The sequence below is a fragment of the Lithobates pipiens genome, unplaced genomic scaffold (assembly GCF_037356315.1).
Source record: "Lithobates pipiens isolate NorthernLeopardFrog02 unplaced genomic scaffold, aLitPip1_a1.2 Scaffold_13, whole genome shotgun sequence".
In the NCBI taxonomy this organism is placed as follows: Eukaryota; Metazoa; Chordata; class Amphibia; order Anura; family Ranidae; genus Lithobates; species Lithobates pipiens.
The window spans coordinates 51,113,698-51,135,579 of NW_027507718.1; the positions used below are offsets into that span (position 1 = coordinate 51,113,698).

Sequence of the window (21,882 nt, forward strand, 5' to 3'; positions counted from 1 at the left end):
CCCCCCCCCACCCCAAAGCAGCTTGTCCCCATGTTGATGAGGACAAGGGCCTCTTCCCGACAACCCAGGCCGTTGGTTGTCAGGGTCTGTGGGCGGGGGGCTTATCGGAATCCGGAAGCCCCCTTTAATAAGGGGGCCCCCGGATACCGGCCCCCCACCCTATGTGAATGAGTATGGGGTACAATGTACCCCTACCCATTCACCTGTAAAAAAAAACACAACACACAAGGGTTAAAATAGTTTATTGCACAGCTCCGGGGGTCTTCTGTCCGTCTTCGGGGGTCTTCTCGCCGGACTCCTCCGCTATCTTCTGCTAGCTCTGTTGCTAGCGGAGTAGCCAGGCTTTCTTCTTCGCCGCCGCCGCCCTCTTCTTCCGACTTCGGGGGTCTTGTCCCCCTCTTCGGGGGTCTTGTCCCCCTCTTTGGTTCTTCTTGCCGGGCCACCGCGCCTTCTTCTAGCTCTTTTACAGGCGGTGGCCCGGTCTTCTGTCGCCACCGTCGCCGCTGTTGCCGCTGTCGCCGTCTTCTGTTCTTCTCTTCTGATGTTGTCTCATCGCTCTCTCTGCTCACAATGACGGGGACACGGCGACTTATATAAGAACATCACCGGATGATGTCCCCGCCCAGTATGATGTCACAGTCCCAGCATCCTCTGGGACTGTGACATCATAATGGGCGGGGATATCATCCGGTGATGTCCCTATATAATTCGCCGCGCGCCGCGTCCCCATCATTGTGAGCAGAGAGAGCGACGAGGCAACATCTGAAGAGAAGAACAGAAGACGGCGACAGCGGCAACAGAAGACCGGGCCATCGCCTGTAAAAGAGCTAGAAGAAGGCGCGGTGGCCCGACAAGAAGAACCGAAGAGGGGGACAAGACCCCCAAAGTCGGAAGAAGAGGGCGGCAGCGGCGAAGAAGAAAGCCGGGCTCCTCCGCTAGCAAAAGAGCTAGCAGAAGATAGCAGAGGAGTCCGGTGAGAAGACCCCCGAAGACGGACAGAAGACAAAAGAGCTGTGCAATAAACTATTTTAACCCTTGTGTGTTGTGTTTTTTTTTACAGGTGAATGGGTAGGGGTACATTGTACCCCATACTTATTCACATAGGGTGGGGGGCCAGTATCCAGAGGCCCCCTTATTAAAGGGGGCTCCCGGATTCCGATAAGCCCCCCACCTGCAGATGCAGACAACCAATGGCCAGGGTTGTCGGGAAGAGGCCCTTGTCCTCATCAACATGGGGACAAGGTGCTTTGGGGTGGGGGGGCAGCGTGGCCCCCCCCTTCCCCAAGGCACCCCCCATGTTGAGGGCACGCAGCCTGGTACGGCTCAGGAGGGGGGGGCGCTCGCTCGTCCCCACCCCCTTTCCTGGCCGGCCGGGTAGCGTGATCGGATAAGGGTCAGCGTAGGGGGTTCCCCTTAGAATCCATACCAGACCTAAGGGCCTGGTATGCTCTCGGAGGGGGAACCCACGCCAAATTTTTTTCATAAATTTAGCGTGGAGTTCCCCCTTCAGAGCTCATTCTCTGATTGGCCATGGCAAAAGTCGCCTGGCCTAGGGCGACTTAAAGTCGTGTTGTAAGTCGCCCCAGGTCATGTCTAAGTCGTGTTCAAGTCGTCTCCAAGTTGCCTCACAAAGTCGTCCTGGAAGTCGTGTCGCCCCTGTGTGAACCGGCTCTAAGTCCACGCCTTGACCCACAAGAGAAGTATGAACTAAAAAGCATACTTCTTTTTTTGGTACAGGATGGCCTGGACTCTTTTAAAACTCTGCCTTGAATCTAGCCTTAGGCTGGATTCACACGTATGCATTTTTGGTGCTTTTTGCATTTTGCAGATTTGCCCTACAGATCGTGTTCCATAGGAAACCATGTTAAATGGACTATAGTGCAAATCTGCAAGATGCAAAAAGCACTAAAACTGCATAGGTGTGAATCCAACCTTAGTGCTAACACTCTGACCCTTTTAGTCTTGGACTAGCAATGATTACAAATTATGCAATGCAGTTACCATAAGACCTGAGAGCATTCAAGTACTGGTAGGCATATATGAATTTGTCAAGCTTAATATCATCTTTAAAAAGGCCGCCCTTGTCTGACTCACAAGCCGCACGCTAATTCCACAACAGTGGAGTACCTGTGAGTGAGTTGACTGCCTTAAAATTAGTATGCAGCTTGTAAATCAGACCATGAAATCTCTCAGCAGGTGGGTATTTAGCTTAATGACAGCTTCTTTTTTTCAAGATGAATGAAAGTGGAAACAAGACAACAGCTGTATGCTCTTTAGTGCTGTAATCACTGTGTACTCATGAAGGTAACAGCTGCTGCATTAGGTATCTGACAGGTTCACTTTACAGGGATGGCAGCTGCTATAAGCAAACAGCATTGTAGAGCGGTCATCATATCTGATAAGTAACTGAACTCGTACAGAAAATCTAACAATCAAAGCACCACAAATATCTGGAAGCCCATCTACAAATGTCAACAAAAGCATGCAAAAAGTGAAAACATATGGATATAACCAGAGGAGCCTGATCTAGGAAAACTTCTGTCTAAAAGAGTTTTCCATAAGTGCTTAAATCATTTTAGTATGGAAGAGTCAGGAAGGGTCCTTTCACACGGGGCGGATCAGTTCTGATCCGCCCCGTGGATGTCCGTTTGCTCAGCGGGGATCACTCCGCCGATCCCCGCTGAGCAGGGAGATGACAGGTCTGTCTCCGCACACTGTGCAGGGACGGACCTGTCACAGCGCCGCTCTCCCCTATGGGAGATCGGATGACGACGGACCGCAGTGCCCGTCGTCATCCGATCCGATCCGCAGACGGATGGAAAAATAGCTTTTTCCTCCGTCACACTTTTTCGGATCGGAGCGGGTCGGATGTCAGCGGACATGTCACCGCTGACATCCGACGCTCCATAGAGCTCTATGGAGCACCCGTTCAGGTCCGCCTGAAAAACTGACAGGCGGGCCTGAACGGGACGTTAGTGTGAAAGGGGCCGAAGAGTTAGGACCACTGTCAGCTCTGGCATGGTCACACCTGGCAAAGAATTTGTATTTCTGTCTATTCTGTGCAGAGTTCTTGCCAACAGCACAGCCAGACCTAGGGACCTTAGGGCTCATTTACACTTGCTTTGGCTTCAACACACATGAATGGCTAGTTTACACTTGCTTCAAAACAAGGCTTAGGACACGCTTTGTTAAAGCTCTCTGAGCGCTAGTCAAAGCCCCTGTCACTAAATAAAATGGTTAGCTTACAGTCCTGTTTACAGCTTGCTTTTGCTTTGCTTAGCTTTGGCTTTGCTTCAAAAATTATACCTCATGGAGCTTTAGTAGTGCTTTAAAGTGTCTTCAAAGCCTCCTTAGAAGTCTATGACAAAGCTCGCTTGAAGCCCCACTGAAGCCCCACCAAAGGCTCACGAAGCCTCATCGAAGCCCCACCAAAGCCTCATCGAAGCACCAAGCAAATGCAAGGTGTAAACAGGACTGTAAGCTAACCAGTTTATTTAGTGACAGGAGCTTTGACTGGCATTCAGACAGCTTTAACAAAGCGTGTCTGAAGCCATGTTTTGAAGCAAGTGTAAACTAGCCCTTACTCTTTCCAGATGCAGTTAGACAAGCCTGTAGTCATTGTTAAGGGACAGCAGGACACTGTTGAAATCATATTTCTACTCCTCCCACCTGTTAGTAGGGATGAGCCGAATACCCCCCAGTTTGGTTCGCAGCATAACATGCGCACAGGCAAAAAATGTGTTCGAACACCATTCTGTGGGTCTATGGGACACGAACGTGAAAAGTCAAAAGTGCTAATTTTAAAGGCTTATATGCAAGTTATTTCCATAAAAAGTGTTTGGGGACCTGGGTCCTGCCCCAGGGCACATGCATCAATGCAAAAAAAAGTTTTAAAAGTGGACGTTTTTAATAATGCTGATTTTAATAATGCTTAAAGTGAAACAATAAAAATGCCAGCAGCAGCAAAAAAGGACAAGCGTGCCCCACGGGCACCTGCAGAGGATGCACCATGTCCATGACCACCACTTTTGACTGTAGACACAGAGGCTGCTTGCCCTCTTTTAGGCTGGATTCACACCTATGCATTTTTAGTGCTTTTTGCATTTTGAAGATTTGCACTACAGCCAGCTTAACATGGTTTCCTATGGAACACGTTCTGTAGAACAAATCTGCAAAATGCAAAAAGCACTAAAAATGCATAGGTGTGAATTCAGCCTTAGTGCCTCTCCTCGGTGGCCTTCTGGACATGGAGTATTTTTTGTTTTGCAACACCACACTACACTGTATTAGGTACTGTGTACACCGCCTGAAGTGTATTAGAAAGTGTATGATGGCTCCACTGTATTGTATACTGTGTACACCACCAGATGTGTAGTAGAAACTGTACACACTGTATTAAATACTGTGTACACCGCCAGCACTGTATTAGCAACAGTACACCACGATATGCACTGTAGATATAGGTTACACTGAATAGGCTACCCCTGAGCCATGATTGGCCAAAGGCAACCTGCCTTTGGCCAATTATGGCTCTCTCAGCAAAGCATGTTGTGATTGGTCAGGTGCATGCTTTGGGCAATCATCATACAGCAATGCACTGCGATCTCACAGTGCAATATGGGGCGTTCTGTAACGCTCAAATATTCCGCGAATGCCCCATATGTTCGGTTCTTTTTAACTGCGAGCTCATCCCTACCTGTTAGCTTACTTCTTGCCAGTATAGTGCAGGAAAGTGATGAGGTGGCAACCCTACCTATAGATTTTGTAGAAGCAATGATGAGTTGTCAGACTCAACTCAACTTGTTTATTCCAGCCAGCATTTTTTTTCTAATTTCACTTCATAACTCCCTACTTCCTGTTCCCACCCCCAGATCCTCACACATCTACAGTATGCAAATGCAACACATTTATAATGTACATCTTTCCCCTTTTAAAGAAAAGCTACAAGGAGTGCAGCATAGCAAGGAGTGCAGCATAGCAAGGAACAATAACAGTCTAAAGCCCCATACAAACTATCAGATTTTCTGCTGATTTTTTCCTTCAGATTTACCAAAACCATGTAGTGGAAGGGCCTGCCTGATTGCATACAAATTGAAACTCCTAAGGTTTGTCCTCATATTATATGGTTTTGGTAAATCTGAAGGAAAAAATCAGCAGAGAATCTGACAGTGTGTATAGGGCTTCAAAATCAATATGGAGGGGACCTTAACAGGTCACTTCACCTTACAGGAGTTGAATAAGGAGTACCATGGGGTATGAAAAGTAGAAAAAAAGTATCTTTATTGAAAAAATATACACCAATTAGCAAAAATATTGGGCAAGTTTGCCCATACTGCCAGACACAGATATTAACCCTTTCATGACTAAGCCCATTTCTGACATTTGGTGTTTACAAGTTAAAATCCGTATATTTTTTGCTAGAAAATTATTTAGAGTCCCCAAACATTATATATATATATATATATATATATATATATATATATATATATATATATATATATTTTTAGCAGAGAATCTAGAGAATAAAATGGCGATTGTTGCAATATTTTATGTCACACGGTATTTGCGCAGCGGTGTTTTAAAAGCAACTTTTTGGGAAAAGGGAGACTTTCACGGATTTAAAAAAAACAAAACAGTAAAGTTAGCCCAATTTTTTTGTATAATGTGAAAAATTATGTTACGCTGAGTAAATAGATACCAAACATGTCACACTTTATAATTGCACGCACTCGTGGAATGGCAACAAACTACGGTACCTAAAAATCTCCATAGGTGACGCTTTAAAAAATGGTATGGCTATCAGGTTAGAGTTACAGAGGAGGTCTAGTGCTAGAATTATTGCTCTCACTCTGACGACCGCGGTGATACCTCACATGTGTGATTTGAACACCGTTTACATATGCGGGTGTGACTTCTGTATGCGTTTTCTTTGCTGCGTGAGTTCGCGGGGACGGGGGCGCTTTAAAAAAAAAATTCTTATTTATTTTTATATTATTAAGTTGTGTTTAAAAAAAACATTTTTTGATCACTTTTATTGCTGTCACAAGGAATGTAAACACCCCTTGTGACAGTAATAGGTGGTGATAGGTACTCCCTCCTTTGCACTTCAAAGTATTCAGATTGCCACTTTCGGCAATTCAGAATACTGTATATTTTTTTAAAACCGACACCATTGGCAGCCGAGTAAACAGTTGTGACGTCACTTCTGTGTTTACAATCAGGAGGCTGGAACAAAGCCATTTCCGGCTTTGTTCCAGTCTGTCCCAGAAGCGGCAGATGTTCCGGTAGCACAGGAGGCCCGGGAAGAGTGGCGAGAGGCGGCGGGAGGGGGGGACGTCCACTCCCGCTCCTCGGGGATAACAACTGAGTGGCTTTTAGCCACATCGTTTGTTATCCCCGGAAAGCCGATCGCCCGCTCTAAACAACGGTACCGGGATGATGCCTGCAGCTGTGGGCATATTCCTGGTATAACCCCCGAAAGCCAAAACAACTGCGTACGCTCGGCGGGAATGGGTTATAAACAGTAGACAACGTTTTCACACACACTCATCACAATAGGGCCCATAATCTCCCCTACATTTTAGCTCCCAACTGTCTCTGATTTCGAGGGAGTGTCCCTGATTTGGAGCAATGTCCCTCTGTCCCTCATTCCTCCTCATTTGTCCCTCATTTTGGTCTGATCTATATAGATGTATATAAAATGCACTTTATATCTATCAAAAAGTGTTTCCAGTGCTACCTTTCATCTGGTTTGTAAATTGCTGCATTTGTAAATTCCACAAGCCAATATAAAGGAATAGTAGTGGTAAAAAAAAGCACTTGTGGGTTTAACCAATCTTGTTTTTTTTTGTACAATTCTCCTTTAACAGTGTGTGGCAAGGGGTGTGTCTTATGCCTGCATACTTTTGCTGATAGGTGTCCCTCATTCCCATCTCAAAAAGTTGGGAGGTATGCCTACATGCATATGGCAGACGCTTATATGGCCTTTTTATAGGTGGCTATATGTTAGTGGACTCATGGGCTGTGAGTGCAAGTGGGCTGTGAGTACCTGTGTATTGTATTGTTAAGTACCTGTGTATTGTATTGTTAAGTACCTGTGTATTGTCTTGTTGAGAACCTGTGTATTGTTGAGTATTAGTGTCAGGAAGCAAGTTGTTAGTTAATTTGGACACAGTATAATCCCCAATCCCCATTAAATTAGTAGGTACGATGCCCAGCAGGTGTGGAGATGCGACTCGGTGTACATCTTGCGGCATGTATGCGTTCCTTGATCATCTGATCGAGGGGAAATACTGCTGTGCAAAATGTAAGTAGATTGCATCCCTGGAAGCCCAGGTTCTGAATCTAGGGAAGCAACTGAAAGCACTGAGAAGACCCTCCACACTAAAGTAGAGTTGGTATCATACCCGGCAGGTGGCCGCAGGGGCCAACACAGAGTTTGGTGTAGAGAAAGAGGCGCAGGCACCAGAGAAGAGTAGATGGGTGACAGTCAGGAAGGGTAGAGGGGAAAATGCCAGGGAGGCTGGTCCTGGGCTGGAACATTCCAAAAAGGACACACCATTGCTTGACATTGGTGAAACCAGTCAGGGATCAGCACTGCAGGAGCTGAATAACTCCCCTAGCTGCCAGGGGAATAACTCCTCCAGTAAGGGTGGGAGTAAAGCCAAGTGAAGGGAAAGACAGATTCTAGTTGTAGGGGACTCAATTCTTAGAAGGACAGAGAGGGCAATCTGTTACAAAGACCTGAAGCGCTGAACTGTATGTTGTCTTCAGGGCGCTTGGGTTCGGCACATCACGGATCTGATGGACAGATTACTGGGAGGTGCTGGGGAAGACCCGGCTGTCATGGTGCACGTTGGCACCAATGACAAAGTCAGAGGAAGATGGATTGTCCTAAAAAACTATTTTAGGGATTTAGGAGCTAAATTGAGGAAAAGGACCTCCAAGGTAGTATTCTCAGAAATTGAGCCACACCAGAAAGGCTGAGGGAGATTAGGGAAGTAAACAAGTGGCTAAGGAGCTGGTGTATTAAGGAGGGGTTTTGGTTCCTGGAGAACTGGGCCAACTTCTAATTCAGTCACCAGCTCTATAGAAGGGACAGACTGCACATAAATGAGGAGGGTGCAGATCTGCTGGGAGTGCAAATGGCTGAAAAGTTAGAGGGGCTAACAGCATGAGGAGAAAAAAAAGCCGGTCACCGGCTCCTGTTGTAGGGACATCGGTCCCGAACAGGAAGAGGCACAGCCGCCTTATCTGTGCCAACCAGTATCGCCTGCTAGTGCTCACAGTGCCATCAATTGGTGCCCACCAGTGAAAAATGCCACCTATCAATGCCCAAGATCGCCACCTATCAATGCCCACCAGTGATACCAATCTGTGCCTCATCAGTGCCATCTAGCAGTGCTGCCTATCACCTACCAGTGCCCATTACTACCACCCATCAGTGCCAGGTATCTGTGCCACCCATCAGTGCCACCTATCAATGACCCTCAGTGCCACACATCAGTGCCACCCAACTGTGCCATCTCTCAGTGCCCACCAGTGTTGCCTCATCAGTGCTGCCTCATCATTGCCCATCAGTGCTGCCTTATCAGTACCCATCAGTGCTGACTATTTGTGCCAATCAGTGCAGCTTACAAAATATAAAACTGTTTTGTTTTTGTTTTCAAAATTTTCTGCGTTTTTTTTTTTTTTAACAAAAAATAAAAAACCCAGAGGTTATCAAATACCACCAAAAGAAAGCTCTATTTGTGGGTAAAAAATGATAAACATTTCATATGAGTACAGTGTAACATGGCCGCGCAATTGTCATTCAAAAAGTGAGAGCACTGAAAGCTGGTCTGGACAGGAGGGGGGTTTAAGTGACCAGTAAGCAAGTGGTTAAATGACGGTGACTGATTCCCCACCAATGAATGTTAGATACAATCACATTCACTGCTTTATAAATATGCCCCTTAGAACTCCGGTAAGGTCTTCTAAAAACTTGACCTCGTAAAACTAGCATCCAAAAGTGTGTGGCCGTCCCTGCTAGACAGAAGCTAATCATTTGACCTGCTTCTGTCGTAGTGAGATGTTAGAAAAATGTTCTCAAGCGGTAGCTGCAGCCAATGAACTGCAGCCGCTGATCAATGTTTTCTCACAGCAATGGGTATAGCTGTCAGAGTAAGGTGTCCTTGTGGGACGGATCTGATCTGAATTTTTTGCTGGGCCCCAGACCAGTCCTTTCTGTACTTATTTTTTGTGGGTGAAGAGCTATCATTCCACACACAACCGCTGCAGGGGTCCAAGGGTTTGAAACACCCTGCTCTTCTCCCTCCTTTTTTCTGCAAGGCTTCCATGAGAGATCAGTGGTTGGTCAGTGCTGGTACACAGCATCAGCATGATCTGTCATGGAAACACTGCAGAAAAGAGGGAGAAATTCCTGAGCCGCTACAACAGCTGTTTGGGGAATGATAGCTCTTCACCCACAAGGGAAAGTACAGCATGGACCTGAGGGGTGAGGAGGGTGTACAAAAGTTGATGACATCATCTATCTCTGCCTGCCTAGCATCACCGCTCTTCCACCCTCACAGCGTGCGGAATGTGGGAGGTGTGGCGGGAGCAGAGAGATGACATCATCTCACCCTGCCCACCTAGCATCACCGCTCTTCTGCCCTCACAGCGTGTGGAATGTGGGACGTGCGGCAGGGAGCAGAGAGATGACATCACCTCTCCCTGCCCACCTAGCATCACTGCTCTTCCGCCCTCATAGCGTGTGGAATGTGGGAGGAGCGGCGGGGAGCAGAAAGATGACATCATCTCTCACGTCTGCCTAGCATCGCCGCTCTCCTGCCCGCACTCAAGAATGACCACTCTGTGCTAAATTAACCAGTGCCTCCAATGTAGTGGCAATCCACATCTGGTGGCACTGGCAGTTGACGTGGCAAGTGGCATTCCTCATCTGGTGGCAGGTGCGACGGGGAGCACAGATATGACATCATCTCTCCCCGCCCACCTAGCATCAAGCTCTTCCACCATCACAGCGTGCAGAATGTGTGAGGTGCGGAGGGGAGCAGAAAGATGACATCATCTCTCTCTGCCCACCTAGCATCATCGCTCTTCCGCCCTCACAGCGTGCGGAATGCTGTATGGCAAGCGCACCCTATCAGTGCCCATCAGTGCTGCCTATTATTGCCCATCAGTGCGACCTATTAATGCCCATCAGTGCAGCCTCTTCAGTGCACATCAGTAAAGGAGAAAAATTAAGTGTTTTCCAATGTTCAACGCAGGAGGATGCCTTAGTGCTCAGAATTATGGCTTTATTCCATTGTTGCCAACTTTGATTGAGATTAGTATGTAAATGTTTTACTGCTATACCTGATTTTTATATACCAGAACCAGCTGCCTTTAATTTTTATGGAAATTTCAATAAAAATTCTTTAATGATAAAAAAAATAAAAAAATTACCTGTTTGCAAAAATTTTAGAACAGAAACTAAGAAAAAAATGTTTTTATTTGTTTAGCAAAAAGTTAAAAACCCAGTGGTGAATAAATACCACCAAAAGAAATCTCTGTTTGTGTGAAAAAAAAGCATAACAATTTAATATGGGTCCAGTGTAGCATGACCGCTCATTTGTCATTCAAAATGTGACAGCTCTGAAAGCTGACAATTGGCTTGGGCAGGAAGGGGGGGGGGGGGGGGGGGTAAAAGTGCCCAGTGGGCAAATGATTAAGGCTGGATTCACACCTATGCATTTTTAGTGTTTTTTGAATTTTGCAGATTTGCACTACAGAACGTGCTCCATAGGAAACCATGTTAAATGGACTGTAGTGCAAATCTGCAAGATGCAAAAAGCACTAAAAATGCATAGGTGTGAATCCAGCCTAAGGCTGGGTTCACACTGGAGCGATGCGGGAACGCAGCGAATCCGCAGCGTTCTCCCGCATCGCATGCCTCCCGCCGGCAGTTCACACTGCCCTATGCGGACTGCTGGGAGTGTCAGTGAAATGTTAATGACACCCCCAGATCAGTTCGCATATCGCAGTGCGATCTGCAAACTTGGACAGGAATCGGATCGCATGGTGTGAACACCCATGCGATCCGATTCTGCTGCGGACCAAAAAAAGGGTCCCGTGCGAGTTTGCGGCGGGTGCGATGCGAAATCAGCCATACTATCTGCATGGCTGAACTCGCATCGCACAGAGATCGGATGTGATTTGCACTGCAGTGCGGTGCGAATCACATCCGGTTCTCGCTGCCGCAACGGTGTGAACCCAGCCTAAGGCTCGATTCACATCTATGCATGTTGCTTTTGAGCGTTTTTGCGGTACTTGTCGCATTTTTGGACACGCGTTATTACCGCGATTTTGCCGTGTTTTGCGTTTTTTTTCTTTTTTTTTTACACTGTGGTTGCTTAGCAACCAGATATATACAGCGAAAAAAAAGAAAAAAAAAAGCAAAACGCAAAATCGCGGTAAAAACGCAGTAATAACACGGTAAAAAAGCGGTACTTTTTTTGATGCAGGTCCATTGACTTCTATTACATGCAAAACGCTGAATTTTGCATGAAAAAAAGTCCCCGACCCTTTCCAAAAACGCAGAGGCACAAAAATGCATTGATGTGAACCCATGTTAAAAAATTTCCCTACATTTCTGCAAAATGCATAAAAAAACGCATTAGTGTGAATCAAGCCTTAGATCTGACGAGCGAGACCCTCTGATTCCTCCTCTATTGAATGGTTTTGTAACTGTACTGTCTTCCACACTGTTGTAAAGCGCTGTGCAAACTGTTGGCGCTATATAAATCCTATATAATTATAATAATAATAATAATATGCTATTTTTATTTTTTTCAGGAAAGTGGAATCCCCCTTTAACAGCCTACTGAGCTTTGAAATAAAGAATGCAATGAAGCCATAATACTATGTGACGATAAGGATGACATCATCCATCAGGTTTCTTCTAAGCAAGGTTATCCATGAGACTCCCTTTACTCCACCATACATGTATTGTCTGGGCTGGCTGCGGTCGCTGTAACCTAAAAGCCGCGCAGCTGGCAGTGCGGAAGGGAGGGTGGAGGAGCCGGGGATTCCCTCGTGTGTGAAGGATTACGGTAGAAGGGGCTGTGTCAGCTCAGGTCCTGTTGGCAGTACGGTGGAAAGTTTCAGCAGATGTGAGAAGACAATGATTAGGATGGAGCGGTGAGAGGTGACAGTGTGCGGCCAGTGAAGGCTTCTATCGATGTGTTCCGATCAGGGTGATGAGCATCAAACACTAGGAAGGAAAGCTGCAGGGAACACACATGGGTGTATCAAGGAGTAAGCAGTCATCCTAATTAGAGGAGCACACACCCCAAACAAGGAGTTTGGACTTGTCAGCCAGGAAGCCACCCCTTATATCTATGTAGATCTTAGTGCTGAGGATTGGTGGAAGTGACTTTGGACTTTTCTTCTGCTAGCTTCTCCCATGGCTGACCCATCCAGTCTGGACCTGAGAGATATAGAGATCAAACTGGGGCGCAAGGTGCCCGAGAGCCTGGCCAGATCCCTGAGAGAGGAGCCCCCCAACACCACCGATGGCTTCCCCCAACACATCCTGCCTGGCACCTTCCCCCAGGCCAGCACCCTGGAGAGGCTGGAAACCAAGATCCAACTTCTCAGACAGGACATGGTAAGTGGCACAGCTGTGTCCGCCACGTTCCCTGCGGGCATGGAGGATGGGGGGGGGGGGGGCGCACAGCTGTGGATCCAGAGGAACAGGTGCTCCTGGCTTTCTGACTCTAGAGATGGAGGAGGGGTAGGGGCTGTCGCATGGACATGTCAGATCGTTCACAGCCAAGTGTCACGGATGGGGCTTTTCTGGTTAAGGCTACGTTCACACTGCTGCGGTGCGAATTTAGCTCGATTTTGATCCGATCGCATTTGCATTGCAATTTTCTTATGAGCTCTTGCGATTCTACTGCAAATTTTGCAGTCTATGGAGCTGAATTCGCATCGCACACACGGATCAAACTCGCACCGGACCTTTTTTCCGCGCAGGTTATATTCGCAACGCATTGATGTGAACGGCACTAATGTTAATCTATGTCATTTAAATGACTTGCGAATTTAAGAAATCGCAATGGCTCAAATTCGCAATAAAATTCGTAGCAGTGTGAACCTAGCCTTAATGACACCCACAGATCGCAGTGCGAACTGTGGATTCGTACAGGAATCGGATCACATCGATGTAGGGAAAAAATACATCTTTATCTGTGCGAATCCAATGCGAGTTCAGCCATACAACTGTATGGCTGAACTCTAATTGCTCAGACATCGCATCAGCGGTGCGAATCACATGCGATGTCTGAGATCACACTAGTCTGAACCTAGGCTCAATGGGTTTGATTTACTTAAACTAGAGAGTGCAGAATCTGGTCCAGTTGTGCATGATAGCCAATCAGCTTTTAGCTTCAGCTTGTTCAATGAAACATTCACAAAAAAAAAACCTGGAAGCTGATTGGTTTCCACGCAGAGCTTGACCACTCTCCAGTTTTAGTAAATCAACTCCAGTGAGTCGTTGCAGTACTTTCGCGTATAAGGATGAGCTCTGGCGTGTTGGCACAGCCCACGTGCAGAGCCCGCCAGGAAGTCGGCGCTGCGCTAATCACAGGCAGTGAGACATTTCCTGATCTCTGCAGCTGCACATCAGGAAAATGTCTCACTGCACGCGCTATGCCAACCTCCTGGCGGGCTCTGCACGTGGACCATGCGAACACATCGGAGCTCATCCTCATTCGTGTACACTTCAAAAAAATTACCGAATGCTGCTGGGAGGAGCTGGTGGACTCAATTCCACCATCCACACATTCTCATGCTTGTAACTGTCAGCCTTGCAATGCATCCTGGGAGTGGTAGTTCTGCAACAGCTAGAGGGCCACAGGTTGAGCCCCCATGATTTTATTCTGAGGTTGGGGAGACTTCCCCGCCGTCGTCATACACTGATCGGGGGGGTTGGGTAAAGCCAGCGGCGCTGATAAAGTGGCAGTTTTGGGTGGATAGGGAAAGGGTTAAAAGCTCCAAGTTTTTGCAGTTGTCTGTGTACCCATTCTAGAGATTCCCCTCACTTCCTGGCCCCATGATAGAGTGTCATAGGGGCACAAAGTGGTGTGAAATCTCTCCAATGAAAGCAACAAAAACACTTTTTTAGTAGATTGGGAAAAGGTTAGGACTATGGTGAGCTTTGTGTGTATTCCCGTCCCAAAGATGGCCATTCTTTTCATATCTTGTACTGGTGTCACAGGGACAGGAAGTCACCCCCGCTGGGATAAAAATATGATAGATGTTATAGCCCTTCCCTACTCTCTCCAGAACTTAAAGCCTAAGCTTTTTTCTTTTTTTTTTTTTTTTTTTGGTTAAAAGCAGCATGAGCCCTGGTTCATACCAATGCGACTTGACAAGTCGCACCCCATTTGCGGCAATGGAGCGGTTCAAATTGCTGTCACAGCTACTTTGAAAAAGGTTCCTGCACTATTTCTGTGCAATTTCAGTGTGACTTGCATTGACATTTCCTAATTGAAGTCGCAAAGACATCAGCAAGATGCACATAAAATCACACTGATAGATGGCTTTGAAGTTGCACTGAAGTAGCACGACCTCATAACAGCACTGGTGTGAACCAGGGCTTCAACCCCAAACCCAAAATGTAATATATTGCAACTTACCAATCATTTAGATGCAGTCGTTGTATTTTTTTCTTTTTTAGGCTTGTTTTCACCTTTTTGATCTGGCCAGTAACACACCTCCTTTATTAGCGTGCCTCCACTCTGGATGAAGGAGCACAGGGGATGCAGCAGTCAGCAGCATTGTCAGTCTGGAGGTAGGGGATTCATAGATGTCCTAGCAGATTTAGCTACACTGACAAATTGAAGCTAAACTCCAGCTGACACTGTATATGCAGTTACAGCAAACAGTTTTCTTTATTATAGGATAAAAGGTTTTACAGAAATAAATAAAAGCTGATCAATGGTAAATGGTTTGTCCCATATATATATATATATATATATATATATATATATATATATATATATATATATATATATATCTATATCTCTAGAAGAGAGCTTGTTCTTTTGAAAAACAGAGGTAGGCCTCATGTACACAGCTGCTGGTAAACGGACGTTTAGGAGCAATTGGGCCGTTTTCAGCTGCCCCTGAACTCTTCTCTATGTTATCAGTATGTACACAAGGTGGTTTCTAGGCAGTTGAGTTTAGAAGTATTTTTTGGAAAGCAAAAAAATACATTCTGGGCGAATGTTCGGAGGAATTTGAAACACTTGTAACCGCTTGTAAAGCAGTAACTCACGTTTGCCCACGTTTCTTTTACAGGAGTTTTTCATTTTGCACTATTTGGGGGGGAAAAAAATGCTTATAAACGTGGCATGTAAACGCAGACATTTTTGAATGTCGGTTACTATCTGTCAAGTTAAATCGTTCAGGAGGGAAGAGGTTGTAAAAACGTCCTGTGTACATTAAAGTGATTGTAAATCCTTGTTTTTTTTTTTAAATAACAAACATATCATATACCTCCACTGTGCAGTGTGTTTTGCACAGAGTGGCCTCGAACATCCTCTTCTGGGGTCCCCAGGGGGCGCTATCTTATAACCCCCTAGGAGAAGTTCTCTCCCTGGGGGGTTACCTTGCGGGTGCGCTCCCAAGTCTAGCACCTGTGTCCGTAGACACAGAATGCCGTACTCGGCCCCACCCCCTAGCACCCATGTCATTGGATTTGATTGGCAGCGGCGAGAGTCAATGGCTGTGCTGCTATCAATTTATCCAATCAAGAGCCGAGAACCACGTGCAGAGAAGGTGGGAGCGTCTCCGCCGAGGGCTCAGGTGAGTAAAACAGGGGGCTGGGGGGGTCAGTCAGTGTAAGAAGTTTTTTTTTTACTTTAATGCTTAGGATGCGTTGAGGTGAAAAAACACAAGTGTTTACAACCCCTTTAAGCCTTACTGGCCAGATCACCAGAACAAAATAGAAGGAAGAAAGTCTAAGCCATCTCATCTAAGAATTGGTAAGCTGCAATATAATAAATGTTTGCATTTGGGTTTAATGCTGCTTGAAGATAGAGTATGTACAGGTTACAAATCCCTTCTTATTACTGTCCGAGTCGCCAGGAAATTAAATCCTCCCCCCCCCCCCACTTTTTTTTTTTGACCAAAGCGCCAGTATAGCCACGCTGCCCATTGATAGTGGTGGAGGAGCTGTATACACAACACCGCTCCAAAGATGCTGCTAGCAGGACTTTTTTTAGCGTCCTGCCAGCACACCACTCCAATGTGAAAGCCCTCGTGGCTTTCACGTTGGAGACACAGGAGCGGCTCTTTCAGGGCGCTTTGCAGGCGTTATTTTTAACGATGTAGCACCTGCAAAGCGGCCCAGTGTAAAAGGGGTCTAATTGAGACACAAATGGCGTAAAACTACCCACAAAAAAAGAAAAGAAAAATGCTGATAGGTTGAGCTTTCTAATTTCAAAGGACTACATATCCCAAGTTCCCTTGATGTCGGAAAGTAGCGATTCTCAAACAGACTTCGCCTCCTGAAACTCCTGTGTAGTTCAGAAGGCAGGCTCTGTGAAATGCGTGACACAGCAGAGCCTACCCACAGGTCATAGTGACTACATGTCACAAAATTCAAGCAAATAAAGTTAGGGGTTCTTCACAAAGTAAGTGTACAAACTTCAATAATAGGAATAGGCTAAAATGAATTGAAATACAACATAGAAATAAATGTGTAATTGTATGCTTTGACCATAGGAACACTTTAAAAGGGCATACTGTAAAACCTATAAACATGCAATATAGATTTATTTTAATTGTGCTTCTTCTAAATTCTACCCAACACATTTTTTTCCAGCTACTGAACTTGAATAAAGGAAGTGTTATAACCTGTGCATATTTTTATATTGCTGTCTGTGAACCTGTTGGGGAGTGTTCCCCTTGCTTCCTGTTCCTGTGACACCTGGTACAGGAAGAGAGGGGAAATGAACACACAGCGTGCAGTAGTGATCCTGACAGTAATGTCTTTCCTGTCTTAGCATGACAACACTCACTCGCTGAACTCATTGAGCAGCAGTGTTGTCACCCTAGGAAAGCAAGGTATTTTTTTCTTTGCACTTATCGTACAGGTATAAAAACAATGCTTTTAAAGTGATACTATATATATATATTTATTATAAAAAAAAATTAAGGTTTATATTATCAGTACCTCCTCTGTGCAACAATATTGCACAGAGCGGTCCCACTTCTTTAAGTGGTCTGCTGCTGCTGCCGTCGTTCTTCCTGTGGGTGACCCCATAGCAAGTCATGTGCTGGCTTGTGAGAGGACTCAGATAAGTCTTAAAGGGGAGGTCCACCCTGAAAAAAAAAATGCATAAAAAGGCTCCAAAAAAATAAATAAAATAATAATAATTTTTTTTTCCACTTACCAGAAATGGCAGATTGTCCTAATCTGCCTCTCCTATTCCGCGGTGATCTTCGTTCTTCTCCTCCTCGTGTTGTCTTCTGGTGAATGGGGCGTGGTGTGTTGTGGGAACTGTGTGTGTGTCCCACAACACAGCGCACCCCATTCACAAAGCGCCGCACGACTCACGCATGTGCAGTAGTAAAGACAACCAATTAAGCCGCAAGGCTCCACTGTGCCTGTTTCCCTTACTTTTGAATGGCGGCACCAGGACCCAAGAGCCGAGGGGCGGGTTGGCCTCGGGCGGCCGACATCGTGGGCACCCTAGAAAGGTAAGTGCTTTGCTTGTTTGCCGCCCCCCCCCCCCCACCCCCAAAAGAAGAAGCCACCAGGCACTTCGCTGCTAAAACTAACATGGCTGTCAGTGTGAAAGGGCTCCTAAAGTGGAACTTTGATAGGAAGCTATATTATATTTACTTGTTTCAAGCTTATTCTTACTTCCGGGTTTCTGGTCTAGGCAAATGATATCATAAATCTCATGACTCTTCAGGAGGAGGGGGTTCTCAACTAAGCACACCCTTCTACCTGCATGCCTGAGCTAAGGGCAAATGGATTCCAGGAAGTAAATGCTACAGGCTAGTTTACAGGCAAAAAAAACAAAGAGGCAAACGCCTGTAAAAGCAGTGTTTTTTACGCTCTGTGTTCATGAGACCTAATGTTGTATTTCACAGACCAAAAGGGAGCAAATAGTGGTTGTAAAGGCTCAAGGTTTTTTACCTTTTATGCATTCTATGCATCGAAGATAAATAACCTTCTGTGTGTAGCAGCCTCCCCCAATACTTACCTGAGCCCCGTCATGATTCAGCGATGTGCACAAGAGCTTTGACTCTCCAGAGACTCTCCCTCTTCATGAGCTGAGACAGCAGGGGGGCCATTGGCTCCTGCTGCTCTCAATCATAGCTGGTGAGCCAATGGGAAGGGTGGGGGGGTCTGGGCGAGCCACAGCTCCATGTCTGAGTGGACACGTGGAGCAGTGGCTCAGAAGCGAGCCTGCTCGGGTGCTCCCATAGCAAGCTGTTTTCTGTGGGTTCGCTTGGCAGGAGTGGGCTAGGAGCGACAGCGAGGGACCCAAGAAATCATCTCCCGAACTCCAATTTATTTTTTTCAGGACACATTGGGCTTGCTAATGGATATCTTCCGATAATTTTTATTTATGTTGTATTATTATTATTAAAGGAAAACTAGCTGAAAATAGTAAAAAAAAAAACGCTAACACCATAACCTACCAACAAAGAACAACCCAAAAATCTAGGTATTTTTTTTTTTTTTATCATTATTTTCTTTTTTTACACATAGGTATGATTTTTTTTTCTCCGCAAGAGAGAAAACACAGAGGTGGGCTTCGCAGTTACTGATCGCTGTGATAACCAATCGGAGGCTATCGCAGGAATCAGGTGAAACTCCCGATTCCAGGTCACCTGATTGATGCGATAGCCTCCAATTGTTGGTACAGGAATTGGGGCTCCCGCTGAGACCCCGGTCTCTGTGCTGGGAGCGCACTGTGCAGCGTGCTCCCAGCACAAAGACCGATACGCATATATGCGGCCCCACAGAAAAAAGCCCAGTCCAGTAAATCTGCATATATGAGCACTGTCAGCTTGAAGGGGTTCATATCTGCTCAGAGGTCAGCTTTAGGCTGGTAGCATCCATATATGTCTAAACAGCACATTTAAGACCCCTTTCACACTGGAGGGGTTTTTCAGGTGCTTTAGCGTTAAAAATAGCACCTGTAAAGCGCTCGAAAAACGCCTCATCAGCAGTCCCAGTGTGAAAGACTAAGTGCTTTTACACTGGGGCGCTGCGCTAACAGGATGTTTAAAAAAAGTCCTGCAAGCAGCATCTTTGGGGTGCTTGAAATCAATGGCCAGCGCCACCGAAGTGCCCGCAAAGCAGCTTTGCGGGTGCTTTTAACCCGCTTTTAACCACTGCTAGCGGCTGCAGGGTTAAAAGGGCCTGCAAAGCAGTGCTTTTCAGGCACTTCACTGCTAAAACTAACGCGGCCACGCTGTCGGTGTGAAAGGGCTCCTAAAGTGTACCTTCGATAGGAAGGTATATTCTATTTACTTGTTTCAAGTTTATTCTTACTTCCAGATTTCTGGTCTAAGCAAATTATATCATAAATCTCATGAGCTTTCAGGAGGAGGGAGTTCTCAGCTAAGCACACCCTTCCTTCTACCTGCATGCATGAGCTAAGGGCAGATGGATTCCAGGAAATAAATGCTACATTAATTATGTGCCCTTACTCATGATGGCCATGGTCTGAAATGCTAGGGGGGTGTTTTTTAAAGTGATTTCTTAACAAAGTAAAGCGTAGAGACATGGATGGATGAGTTCGCTGTGAATATTAAACATGAATTATAGTGCTTTTGGTTTATGATGCAGTGAAGATCCCCTTTAAAGATACCTGTATACAGTATATTCTTTCAATAAGCCTAGATATTTTGAAGTAGAAGTCTGTGGCATAGTTGTGTGCCTTGGTTTGGGGATAGGGAAAGAACATTAATCACTTCCATGTGACTCTCATTCCTCTGCTATATGTGCGGAACTGGAAAATGGACGTTCATAGTGTACTTTCTCACTACACGTATGGGTGACAAGTAGATGACACACCTGAAGGAATGACTTGTGTAAAATGGGCACAATTAGTTCCAGCTGTACAAAAGTAAACTGTTCTGTAACTCTTCTGCACTAGGAAATGAATGGACACAGAATACAACACAGGAATGCACAAATGTGTGTTTGGTTTAAGTAAATACCATTGGAGTTGTTTGTTGTACATTCACATTCTTTACTTCCAGCCCAGGAAGACAGATTGGGGGGGGGGGGGGGGGAGTGGCGTGTATATTCACTTATACACTGGGTGATAAAACATTTGCAGAAATCAGTACTTAAAGTGGTTGTAAACCCTTACAAACCACTTTGACCTACAGGTAAGCCTAGATTAAGGCTTACCTGTAGGTCCAAGAAATATCGTAGACAGCGGTGCACTGAGCGGGGCATCGTCGATGACGGCAATGCCGCGAGTCTCGGCTCCCGTGCGCATGCGCGGGAGTGACGTCATTGCTGCTCCGGCGAATCACAGCGCCGAAACAGCGAGACCCACGGAGACCCACCAAGAAGATGGACGCTCGGAACTACAGGGGACAGCGGTGACTTTGCTGGCTCCTGTGTCAGGTAAGTGACACATAATGGACTACTATGCGATGCATAGTAGTCCATTATGCTTTGCCTTTGCAGGGAATGAAAGAGGAAGTAACACCCATCAGGGTTTACTTCCTCTTTAAAGCGGAACGTCACCCAAAAGGGGAAGTCTGCTTGTTTGCATCCCCCCCTTCCACTGTCACATTTGGCTTTTCGGGGGGAGCAGGTACCTGATTTTGACAGATACCTACTCCCACTTCCGGTCAGATGCGCCACAGAGTATTGAGCCGGAAGTTTGACCCCCCCTTCTCCCGCAGCCTTCTGGGACACATCAAAGGTCCCAGAAGACTGCGGGACCATTCATTTTGTGGGTCATGAATGCGCATTAAGAAACTGGCTGTGAAGCCGCAAAGGCTTCATTTCCATTTTCTCTTACTTGAGATGCTGGCACCTGCACCCGAAGCCGATTGTCAACTCAGGTGAGGACATCACTACAATATTTGTTGCTGCTGACACTAACCATCGGCCAAAAAGTCAGATGCACTACAGCCCCATGAGTCGTGCCTATGGACATACTGATGAAACATTGTATCTAAGATGTGCCTATACACCACGTCCCCTCCCCCCCCCCCCCCCGCCACCCTCCGGTGCTTCTACAGACTCACCGCTTCCATCGGTGCGTCGGTCACAGGATCCACTGACCCCCCCCGGATTGTATCGTAGAGATTTCCTTTGTTTCACATGGTCCCCGGAGTCTCTATGATCGTTCGGAGGCCGGGCGCGATGTTATGACCTCACGCCCGGCCTCTGCATTTAAAATAACGGTGTCACCTTGGCTGGGAAGCCGTGATTGTTTTTTTATTTTAGGCCTCCCAGCCTAGAGGTGAGATGTGGGGTCTTATTGACCCCATATCTCACTGTAAATATGTCCGATAATGCCATATTCCTATTACAAGGGATGTTTACATTCCTTGTAATAGGAATTAAAGTAATCAATTATTTTTTTTTTTTTAAGTGTCAAACTAAAAAAATGAAAGTAAAATTAACAATAAAAAAAAAATGTAAAGCGCCCCTGTCCCCGTGAGCTTGTATGCAGAAGCGAACGCCCACATATGAAAACGGTGTTCAAACCACACATATGAGGTATCGCCGCGAACGTTAAAGCGAGAGCAATAATTCTAGCCCTAGACCTCCTCTGTAACTCAAAACATGTAACCAGTAAAAAAATGTAAATTGTCGCCTATGGGGATTTTTAAATACCA

At 46.0% G+C, this 21,882-nt stretch overlaps 1 protein-coding gene across 1 annotated transcript in view; it reads left to right on the forward strand.

Annotated features, from left to right (window-relative positions):
* The first annotated feature begins 12,108 nt into the window (after nucleotides 1–12,108).
* The window catches only part of LURAP1L (leucine rich adaptor protein 1 like), a 49,104-nt gene continuing 39,330 nt past the window's right edge, over nucleotides 12,109–21,882 (forward strand). The window contains exon 1 of the mRNA XM_077475096.1: nucleotides 12,109–12,649. Within this exon, the coding sequence (XP_077331222.1) occupies nucleotides 12,446–12,649 (204 nt within the window). The 5' untranslated portion in view covers nucleotides 12,109–12,445. The remainder of the gene's footprint in view (nucleotides 12,650–21,882) is intronic.